The sequence below is a fragment of the Arvicanthis niloticus genome, chromosome X (genome assembly GCF_011762505.2).
Source record: "Arvicanthis niloticus isolate mArvNil1 chromosome X, mArvNil1.pat.X, whole genome shotgun sequence".
NCBI lineage: Eukaryota > Metazoa > Chordata > Mammalia > Rodentia > Muridae > Arvicanthis > Arvicanthis niloticus.
The window spans coordinates 26,002,091-26,014,101 of NC_047679.1; the positions used below are offsets into that span (position 1 = coordinate 26,002,091).

Consider the following 12,011-nt stretch of genomic DNA (forward strand, 5'->3'; position numbering starts at 1 on the left):
TTCTATAAAGCTTCACTATCAAGTTCAATGTACAGATGACAAAAAAATATTCAGTCCAAAGACGTGAAGTTTTGCCTTTTTAAAAGCTTGTAGCAGCTTCAGGGAGATGATACGGTCATGATTTGCCAAGGATAAGATATACGGTTCCAATTCTGCTAAGTGAGAGTTGTATAAAATCCCAGGACTGAAGAAAGTCCAGGAAGAATTCAGCTGTATTGTGTCTTTCACTGTCTGGTGGCCATCTGGAGGCGAAAGCTTGTTTCCTAGGCAAATGATTCTGGAGAAACGCCATAGCCAAAGTGGGAGAATGTGTGAAGTGACAGTGTCCTTAAGGGTATGGTGGAGTCCTGGTACAGCTGTTAATGTTTGTAATTCGACACTTGCATTCCATTGTTCCCTAGACCGAATGCATTGGCCAGGGAGCTTATAGATACCAAGCATCTTGACTTTTTTGCTTGAAGAAATATTTGAAGTAGACCGATAGTTTCATGGCCAGCCAGAGTAGAAAGTATTTTGTATGCTCTTGTCCTATAGTTTAGATCCATTTGTGAGACCTATTTGAAAGAGATATTTCTGTGAACAGAGCTGCAGAATCAGCTTCTGTGTGACTCACCAAGACTCTGGAATTTCTTTTTACCTTTTCCCTTTTGAAATCCATTTCTGCCTTCAGTGCTGGAGAGCTGCCCATGGTTGGGAAACATTCAGACATTAAAAATGGTGACCATCTTCTTTAGAGAAGAGTCTTGATTTAAGTTTTCAGGTTGATTTATCTATTTTGTCTCTTGGGTCCTTAGCTGATTGATCACACAGGGATTTGTCATAATTGCCTACCTCTTTGACTCAAATGTGGACATAGCAACTAAAAATAAACATGTGGATATTAGTGAACCAGGGGCCTTCTTTGCCTGGGGAGTAGCATACTTGCTGTTGCTAAGATGTTTCCTGGCTTTAGCACATCATTGGAAGCACAGCTGTGTTTTTGGAGTGGAGGGATGACAGAAGTGCATAGGCACACTGGGAATTATCTTGAACAATGGCTACAGATGCAAATCATTATGCCTAATCCACAACATTATCCTTATTTGTTTGGATCTTTGTGTCACATGCTTGTATGTGACTTGCTGTGCTGAGAACCAGAAGCATGCCAAAGAATCATTTTCATTTTCAGAATAGTTTGTCAGAATTTGAAAGATAAGTAAATATACCAGGCAGACCATTTTGTACTGTGAGTGTCCCGTGGTTTTGACTTTAGAATGGCTAAATGTTAGAATAATTACTCTGACTGCATACCACTCTCTTATCAACAGGCAAACAGAGATTGAGTGTGAAAATTCAAAAAAAAAATATTGAGTGGGAAACTAACCCAGTAAATTTACCCCAGGAATCATTAATGTAGGTCACTGGCAAGAACCAGCTTGCTTGGGTTCAAACTGCATCTTGCCCAGAGATGAGTTGTGTAGTCCTGGGGGACATTCTGTAGCTTCTTCACATCACTTTCTACAGCTGTAAAGGGAGTTGCTAATGCTAGTTTATCTACAGAATTGCTGTGAAGATAAATGGGTCGGTATTTGCAGTCCCTAACACTGCATCTGGTGTACTTAAGCATTTATGAGCTTTGCTCGCTATCGTTGCCTCTTGTTTTGATAAAATTTTACATCCTTTTTTTCGCCCAGAATCAAGTGGGAGTTCGTCCCAAACCTGAATTTGTTCTGTGATGATTCTAGCAGCATGGAAAAATGTTATGCTGGAATACCTTGGTTAAGCATTACATTTCTTTCTTGTGACATTATTATAGAAGTCTCCATTGTGCCTGAACTAAAATTTAAACTATATTTAGTGGTCTGGAATTTTCCCTTAAATTGATTCATTTTTGGGCCATTGAGCTCCCCATTTTGCAGTTTTAAGATAAAGCCTCACAGAAGCTTTTCTACTTCTGCTTCTAAAGAACTGCCTCTGCCTCGCTTTGTGATGTCGAAGAGTGATGGTGAGATACGGTTTGGAAACCCAGCTGAGCTGCATGGAACGAAGGTTCAGATTCCATACTTAACCACAGAGAAAAATTCCTTCAAAAGAATGGATGATGAGGATAAACAGGTAAAGGTGTCTGATTTGGCATGTTCATTTGATTCTGACTGCGTGGCCTCATGTAGCACAGCCTCTTGTCTGTTGCCAAACTCCCAGCAAATATTGCCATCTGGAACACAATTACAGACTTGAAAATGAGCCAGGGAAGTTTTCTTGTAGCAAGAAGAAGCTGACACATAGGAATTACTGCTAGCCACCCACTGGCCCTTTAGAATCTGCCTTAGTGTAGAATTGTGTCTCAAATAGTGCCATTGATTTAATACACTTATTTGATTTATCTAGGTCAGAGGTTTTCTAAATGGCTTTATTGACATGTGATGTGTTCTAAAACAACATGGAAACAAACAACAAAGCTAAAACCAAACAGAAGAAATGGAATGTCTAGGAGTTAGCAAGTGTTCCCCTCCAAAAAGAAACCCTGAAAGAATCTATGATCAAACATGGTTGGAAAGTATGTCCTCATATCCCATTCTTATGAGAAAGACTAAGTCAGCCTTGGAAATTTAGAATGTATATCAACAGGCAGGTTCTACTGTAAAGAGACCTGGAGATCTATGTTTACCAAACTCTTTTGTTTTTTGGTCAGGGAATCCTTTCTTGGGAAACATGTAGAACGGCATCTCTACAAATGCTATTACCTACTTACCAGGCTCAGAACCAGAATAGGGAGGATGGGCTTTTAAAATCAGGCCACTGATTGCAATCATCACAGGTGGTGATTAATAAAGACAAAAGGATGCCATTATAGTGGGCCTATCAGGAAGAGACAGTCATTATGACATAACATTCTTTTGATAAAGAGATGTGCAGAGAATCAGATTATATTCAACAGTGTCTTCTGTAAGGTAAAGGAACATGCTATATTTTAGGAAGAATTGAACCAAGATGTTTTAAAAATGCAATGAATATTAGATGGTTATATTAGAAAGTTAGCTTACATGGTTTACTTTGATGGTTTTGGATATTCAATGTTGCAAGTTCCTTTATTTATTTTTATTTTTTGACACACAGGGTTTGTCTATATATCAGACTTAGGTGGTCTTCCTGCCTTCTGAATGCTGTATTACAGGTGTGCTTCATCATGCCTGGCTAAAGTTTTATGTTTATAGTTAAAAGAGGTGTATCTCATTTTGTTAAAGAACTCTGTGTAAGGTTGCTTTAATCATTTAAGTGGCATATTAGAAAGACACAGGAATTTGTAGTCTGTATACTTTGTTATGAGTTTATTTATTTTATTTTAATTTTTTTGGTTTTTCGAGACAGGGTTTCTCTGTGTAGCCCTGGCTGTCCTGGAACTCACTCTGTAGACTAGGCTAGCCTCAAACTCAGAAATCCGCCTGCCTCTGCCTCCCAAGTGCTGGGATTAAAGGAGTGAGCCACCACCGCCCGGCTTGGTATGAGTTTATACCAATGTGGTAGATTCCCCAGAAAGTTTTTAGGTCTTGTCTCAGATCATGTATTTGTTTTTAAATTAAAGAATCCAATATAGTCTTAGGGTTATAAAAAACATTATATCTCTGTTCTTTGGGTACCTCATGCTTACAGTCTATTAGTAGTCCTTAAAAAAATAAAAGGAGGAGGAGGAAGAGGATAAGGACAAGGAGGAGGATGAAATCCATTAAGGAGGCCCAGGCTGCTTATTTGGCCTAGATTCTTGTATCATGTTCATAGTTGAGTTGGGATTCCAATTGGACCTGTGAAGGCTTTCATCTATCTTAGTATTTTGAGCCATCTTTTATTGGGTGGCTATGTTTTGAAGTTTCTCAATGTGAAACAACAACTCAACATTTAATTTTGTCTTAGCTCTAAGAATACCCATCCTTAAACATTAAACATTTAAAATATAAAGTTTATCGCATTTTCTGGATTTATACTTGGTGAATACAAATTCAGTAAATAGGAATCTTAGAAAGGAAGACTCATTAATTCATTAATTGAATGAAAATGGAATCTGTCCAAAATTAAGGTTTATGAATGTTCTCTCATGTGATCAGTGTCTTTGATTTTCCAGAGGAAAACATTTTTGGGCTCACTGCAAGAGTTTCGGGCTGGTATTAGTAATTTAGGTAGCACAGCACTGGTGAGCCTGTATTCTCTAGGTGCCTTCGGAATGAATCTTTGATACTACCTTTTTGCTATGCTGCATTTTTGAGGAAACATTTCTCCCCATTTGTTAAATCAGCCAGGTCACCAGCTTTAGAGTCACATTTTGCTTCTTAAACTGCAGCTCAAAATGCCAGGCTTCTCCAGTGGTTGCCTCTGAACTCTGCTCTGGTTTTTTGAAGCAGGAAGCACAGTCTCCCAGGATGTCACCCCTCGCCTCCCCTCCTTCTTCCCCGCCTCATTACCAGAGGGTGTCCTTGAGCCATGGCTACAGCAAACTGCGGAGCGGCACAGAACAGATGCATCCAGGTAAGAGGCGGCCAGGGGGCCAGCTGTCACAAGCAATGTCTTAGAGTCTTCTTAATCTACCAGGCAGCAGTGCCACCAGCTGCTTAATTTCCTGATTTAATTACTCTTGTCTTTGGAAACATGGCTCAATTTCATTTTATATTCTTAAGCAAAGTTTTTTTTTTAAAATGAAATTAAGCATATCTCAGTATTGCTTTGTTTCCTAGTCTGGAAGCTGGTTCGTCTTTAGACTCGTAAACAACTATTTAGATGATTTAATATTTCATATTCAAATAGCATTAAAGGAATGTAGCATGTATAAAGGGGTTGTATTTTTATGAGAATTGTTATTTCCTTCTGCAAGGACACTAAACATATTTACTCAGTAACTGCTTTTATGAAAATTCTTTAAAAATAAAACTGCAAAAAGCAAAAGAGTTGACCCAATCTTTAAGGAGTGGGGACATGAATGAAATATTGAGCTTTTATGTTTTAGAATAAGGATAAAGGAAATTCTAGTGGTAGCGTTTCACTGAGAAACATGAAACATGCCTAGTTCTGGGGCTGTCTGCTTGCTCATATTTATGCTTTCTTGGTCAGTTCAGGGGTAAAATGCGTGAGTTGGTCCTCAGGATGACTTGCAGAGTTGGCTGTCCAGACTGCAATGTGTGAAGCTCCATAAATTTACTGCAGCACCTTGTTATTCTGTGGTTCACATCTCTAGTTTCAGATATGACCAGTTTAATGTATTCCAGAGTAGAATGTCCTATAGTCCTCTGCCCAGTCTGTGGGATATGGTGGAAATGACTTAGTTTCTGCAGGATTTTCTGAATGCTTTTAGGCAAACCGTTGAGCTTCTATGAACCGTCTTTTTTTTTTTTTCTTTTAAAAACAGTGATGAGGGTGTTAAGAAGATTCAGTGGAAATCTGAATGTAAACTCCTCTGGAAATTACATTCTATGCAATGCAAGATGGTGTTTCTAATAGAGAGTTAAAAACTTCTCCTGAAAATTATCTATCTCATCGATGTATGAAACTACAACAGGGTTGAGAATTCATTTTCCTCTTGTACTTTCTCTTGTATGATTTGCCTTTTTAAAAAGACGTACAATTGTTTCTTCTATTTCAAATCTAATTTGGGCTTAGAAATTAATGTTTAGTCACAGGTAAGTCCATCTGTGTTCTATTAAGTCAGCCTGTCATTAAGCTTGACCTTTGATAGTCCTTGTTTGTGTCCTCTATTTCCTGCTCCATCCTCTCATCCTATGCTAAGTGGGCTCCTGTCCCTGCTGCACTGAAGAGGCAGCCTGCTTCCCTCCTTTCTAGACTCTGAGGAGTTGATGCCAAGGCTCTGTATGACATCATTCATTTTTATACTTTCTTTGAAAGTGGTAAAATCTGTGTATGACAAAGTGCACATATTTGAAGTATTTAATTAAAAATTTTTTGGAGTGATTTTTCTTTCCATAAACTTTTTATTTTTTTATTTTTATTGGATATTATATTTACATTTCAGATTTTATCTCCTAATCCCTCTTCCCCCCACCAAGGCACCTCCTATCCCATCTCCCCCTCCTGCTTCTATGAGGATGTGCCCCCACCTACCCCCAACTCCCACCTCCCCACCCTCGAATTCCCCCCCCCTTGGTGTTCATACTTCATGGGACCGAGGATCTCCTCTCCCACCTATGCCCAACAAGGCCATCCTCCCCTTCATGTACAGATGAAGTCATGGGTCCATCCCTATGTGCTCTCAGGCTGGTGGTTTAGACCTTGGGGAGCTCTGGTTGGTTGGTATTGATGTTCATGTAGGTACCACTGATGTCAAACCATCCCATTGCACTGCACATGCCTCTTTCCAACCACACCCTACCCTGAAATGCAGCACTATTATGACTTTTGTCAATTTTGATTAGTTTTACTTCTTTTAGAACTTCATGCAAAGGGAAACATGCAGACTGATTCTATACTTATGTCTGCTGTGTTCTCAATGTAACAGTCAAAATTCCTATCATTGTATTGATAGTCCTTTCATTTTATTATTTGGGATATTTAATTGCAAGGATAATCATGGATTATCTGTAGTGTTTGGCTATTATGAATAAGGATACCATAAAATTTGTTCACGAGTCTTTTTATGACTTACATTGTCATTTTCTTGACACTTAGGAGTAGAATCTTTGGGTAGGGGTGTGAAAACAGCCACAGTTCCACTTTGAAAGTGAAATCTTCAGTTTCAATGACATCTTCAGGGTTCTACAAAAGAGTCCTCTCCTTGGAGAAAGATGATGTGTCTACTTCTATATGAAACCTCTTATAAAGGAATTGAAGAATTACTTGGTTTGCTTTTGACTTGCATATTTTGAGTTTCATTTGATAAGGAAGAGAGTTGAGGCACTGAACAATATGTACCCTTTTCCTGAGTTTAGGTTCAGTTGAGGAGCAAGCAAGAAATCAGATTGCTGCTGGCCTGATTATCAGCTTTGTTGCTCATGTAGCTAAATGGAGCACATTCCTTAGATATGTGGTTGATTTAGATACCCACTTTTTCAGCCACAGGCAGCCTTGGCCAACCTAGCCTTTTCCCATAGTAGAAGAAAAACCTGTCTCTCTAAAGTAAGCTCCTGTCTAGCTGAGTTTTCATTGAAGCCTGACTGGTAAAATACATCTGTCTTTCCATGTTATGATCCCTATAGGTAAGGGATTTGAGCTGAGGTTCACATGGTACCCTCTTCCCCTATGGGTCTCCTTTGGGGTAGATGAACCCTCTCTGTTATGGAAAGTACAAGTCCATGGGTTTCATTAGAATTTATAAGCACTAGATTCCTAGCTATACTTTTGCTTACTGTGCTTAAAACCTTTTGGTAAGGTGCAGTTCATATGAACAGTTTATTGCGGTTCCATCAACATGGAAAAAAAATCTTACTTGTCAGAGGAAAATACTTGCCTACAAGTTGAAATGTGCTTTGAAGACTTAGAATAGCTATGAAATTGTCTTTTGTAGTTCTACATTTACGTGTACTCCTAGTAGGTTTTGAAATGCACTAAATGTGTTGCCAGGCAATCACTTAGATATTTTAATCTGTTATAATTTGGTGTTCTAGTTGCTAGGAAGAAATGAAAAAATGCAGTTGTGAGCCTGAAGGGTTTGTTGTGTTCTTTGTTTCTTTCTTCCTTTCTTCTCTCTCTGCTTCTCTCTCCTTTCTTCCCTCCCTCCCTCCCTCCCTCCTTCTTTCTTTCCTTCCTTCCTTCCTTCCTTCCTGTCCTGTTTCTTTCCTTTCTTTTCTCTACTCTCTTTTTTGAGGCAGGGTCTCATGAGTACCAGTTCAGCCTGCTAAGCTTACAGGTACACAATGGTCCAGCCTGTTTGGTGTTCTTGATGTGTTATTGTTGTACATTCTTTATTTTAAAACCATCAAACCATGCTAAATGTGGTGCCATAACAGCCACCTCTGCTTACCACCCAATTTTATTTATAAGTAAGTTACAGAAGGAAGCAATTTATATATTTATATATTTTAAGTCCTCTAAGTGTTAGCCCACAGAGATGAGAAATGGCTTCATTTTGGGTGATAATTTTTCCTTTCTGTTAGAGCTGGTTATATTTAACTGTCTTGTTACCATATTTGGCAAGGCCATTATTATGTGTTCTGGAAATAAAAGGAGTATAGAATATCATTCATTTTTGAGGCATAGAAACTTATTTTAAAGGTAGTAACATCATTTAAAATATTTTGGTTATTTTTAGTAGGATAATAAATATATAATACATTTATTCATTTTTGTATACTTGGTTTTACATTCTGTACAATAAGAAAGATAACCATTTATTTTTATAGTATATTATAATGTTAAGTTTTAGTGTTCAAAGTTCATATTAATTTTCTTTAGGGATTATATGATGAATTGAATACATTTAAATAGGGAGGTATTTATACATTATAACTAGATTTTGGTATTTATCTATAATTTTAAAAGAATTACAAGGCTTATTTTATTTAAAAAAATCTAACCTTTATTTTTATGTTACATTTGCAAGTGTTTTGCCTGCATGTAAGTCAGTACACCAAGTCCTTGTGGTGTCTGTGGAGGCCAGAAGAAGGTGTTTGGAGCCTCTGGGACTGGAGTTATAGTTATAGGTGTGAGCTATCATGTGGGTACTGGAAATTGAACCTGAGACCTCTGAAAAAGGAACCAGTGCTCTTAAACCACTAAGTCATCTCTGTAGCCCTCAGAAAACTTAACTAAAAAATTCATTGTAAAATAAAAATTTGAGGAAACTCCTTTTCCCACTGAAAGTATTCATAAATATGGACTACAGAGAAAGTTCTTCATCTAAAATGATACCTTTTGGGGTTGGAGAATCACTCACGAAGAGTACTGATCTTCCAGAGGACCTGGGTTCAGTTCCCAGTACCCACACTGAAGCTTGCAGCTCTCCATAACTCCAGGTCTGGAGAATCCAGTGCCCTTTTCTGGTCTCCATGAGCTTCATGCATACACATGTTGTACAGGTATATATGCAGGTAAAACTTCAAAACACTCAAAATTAAATGATACTTTTTAGTATGTATAGATGATATGTGTAAGTATTAAGCCCACATCAAATAGGCAGTGCATTTCAGGCTCAGAATCAGTTTTCTTTCCAAAAAAAATTATAGTATAGTTCCTGTGCTTTATTGGGAGAAATTAAATGTACAATTCAATTAGGGGAAAATATTATTTGGATTCCACAGTTTTCTACTTGATATACAGTTGAGTTTTATTTGTTCCTAATTCATTTTTTTTAAATCCAAGGCTATTGTTTGCTTTTACTTTTCTACCCCCAAATGAATGTAAACTTTGTTTGAATATAGCATTAAATTGGTAAAAGGAGCAACCAATGTCTGAATTCATTGTTTTTTAAGTGATAGGGGATCCAGTGGTGGTAGTGCATGACATGCTTCAGTTTTGATCCCACTAGAAGAAAAGAGGGAGGAAGTCAAAATAGCCCATCAGCCATCCAGGCAAAGTACAGCCCATCCCTAGATAGATACAGTTTATAAGGCTGGAGGTGCTGAGTATTCAAATCAGGCCTTTGTTTAATTCTCATCTACAGCCAAGTATTCATTTTAAGCTAAAATCACATCCTTCAAAACCATGAATGAACACAAAAGTGAGCTCCACTACTTCAGGTCATGGTCCAAGATTACTGCCCCCTAATAAACCCAGCACCAAACAATGACTACTTGCAATATTTCACGTTTCTACTATTGACTTACTCTGCGGTTCTCACTGCATCACCCTCTTGTCTTATTCCTAACCTTAACCTGCTGTGAATCCTTTTGGTCTTATGGTATTGGTTAAATATCTTTAGATAGTTTAGTGAAATTATGGGGGTAAGGATCAAGATTTGTGAGTCTTAGGTAGCTCTCAGATTATATGTACCTGTTACTTTATTATTTTTTTGTCTTGAAAAGTACATGCTACATCTCCTTGAGTGTGAAATGATAATTTTGAAATGGAATCTTTATATACCCTGCTAACATTTTCTCTTGTTTTTCAGCTCCATATGAAAGTAGGCAGCCCATTGGCCAGCCTGAGGGACCCTCATCAGAGGTTCCAGGAGCCAAATCCTTCCGACGTCAGGCATCTCTTATTCGGGTAAGTGATGATATAGGCCTACATCAATGACAGAACTGGGAGAATATTTATACTGTGAAGAAATGGCATTTAGAGATGGAGATATGGCTCAGTAACTACAGGCATTTGCAGAGGATCAATGTTCAGGTCCAAGTACCCACATAGACAACATACAACTACTTGTAATTCCAACTCCAGGTAGTCCAACACCCTCTTCTGTCTTCCATGGATAGCAGCATGCATGTGCACATACCCATACACACCACATGTGCATACAGTTACTTAAAAATAAAAATAGCTGTTATAAAGAAAACCATGAAAGAAATATGGCATTTAAAATTATTAATTATTTTACAGTTAGCATATGAAGTAAGGGGCTTCGTTTTGATACTTTTTTTTGTTGGGTAGAGTGAGGCTGCTTGTGTATCTGGGGCTGATTCTTTTGCTTCTACCTCTCAAAAGCTGAGATTGCAGGCATGGTTGGTCACCTTGCTTAGCTTCACTGTAACATTTCATACACATATATCATACGTTGTATCCGCCATGACCCTTTCCTGTCCCTTACATCCTTACTTACCAGTTTTCTTCCTCTCACATACTCTGTCCTTCTGCTATCCTGTCAAATATAGTTGATTGTCTTCTACTGAGGAGCATGGCTTTTTGATTATTCTTTATTTTGTTTCAAGAAGGTATAAAAGTACCCCTTCATTCAAACATTACACTTTTTTGCTTGTATATTTTCTTATTTTTTCATTTGTTTCTATCCCTTTCAGTCCCTAGAATAAACTAGAGGTTCTCTCTTGATCTTCAATGCTTCTAAAGCATCCCTACCCCTTTATTTACTTAATCATGGGGCACCTTCTTCAGTAGAACTTCACATTTTCTATAGCAGCCTGTCTTGTGTTTGCCTTATTCTTTATTACTACTTGTTTAATGCCTAATTAACTGTTTTCCATTTGCTGTGTGTCTCCAATTATGTGGTAAGCATTTGAAAGGCTGCAGTAGTTCAGTATTCTCTCTGTGCATCAGACAATGCCATTTGAATAGCAATTTATGTGTAAGTATAAGCAAGTACTACTTTCTGTATATAATATATAAAATATTATGGCACACATATAATGTTATTAAGTTTCTGCTGATCACATCATAGCTTAGATACTTTCAGCTTCTAATTCTCTAGTGTTTTCCTTCTGTCCCCCCCTTCACAGATGTTGTCTTGTGTAATATGTCTAAGTTCTTTTGCAGAGAAGGTATATTATTAAACAAAGATGTGTGTGTGTGTGTGTGGTGTGTGTGTGTGTGTGTGTGTGTGAGAGAGAGAGAGAGAGAGAGAGAGAGAGAGAGAGAGAGAGAAAGAAAGAGAGAGAGAGAGAGAGAGAATGTACATGGGGAGAAACTATATCAAAAAGGAAAAAGGTAGCTTGTGGCTGGAGCAGACACCCAGCTGGTCTGCTCCCATGTAAACACTGTACCCCGAGACATCCTAGAGGAGCCACTGAACTCAGAGCAGTGGCCACCATATCCTGAGACATCCTAGAGGTGTCACTACACTCAGAGCAGCAAACACCTAGCTGGTCTGCTACTGTGAAGACACCATATCCTGAGACATCCTAGAGGAGACACTGCAGTCAGAGCAGCTGGAGCTCAGGATCACAGGATCACAGAGACATCTGGACCGTGAGAAGTTCTGACACAAGCAAGATATCTGGAAAGGCAGGCTTCAGTCAGAGTTAGTGAGTGCAGGTAGCTCTAGAGTTAACCAGATAGTGAAAGGCAAGTGCAAGATTGTAAGCAACAGAAACCAAAGTTACTTGGCATCATCAGAACCCAGTTCTCCCACCATAGCAAGCCCTGAACACCACATCACATTGGAAAAGCAGCATTCAAAATTAAAATCACTTCTCATGGTGATG

The 12,011-nt window shown here is 38.3% G+C and overlaps 1 protein-coding gene across 11 annotated transcripts in view; it reads left to right on the forward strand.

Annotated features, from left to right (window-relative positions):
* Reps2 (RALBP1 associated Eps domain containing 2) overlaps window positions 1-12,011 on the forward strand; it is a 226,836-nt gene that overhangs the window by 70,473 nt on the left and 144,352 nt on the right. For 6 of the 11 annotated variants that reach the window (XM_034485279.2, XM_034485281.2, XM_076918711.1 and 3 more), the window contains exons 3-5: window positions 1,946-2,094; window positions 4,371-4,497; window positions 10,022-10,119. In XM_034485279.2, the coding sequence (XP_034341170.1) occupies window positions 1,946-2,094; window positions 4,371-4,497; window positions 10,022-10,119 (374 nt within the window). The remainder of the gene's footprint in view (window positions 1-1,945; window positions 2,095-4,370; window positions 4,498-10,021; window positions 10,120-12,011) is intronic. The other 5 variants (XM_076918714.1, XM_034485280.2, XM_076918712.1 and 2 more) reach the window with 1 other exon arrangement.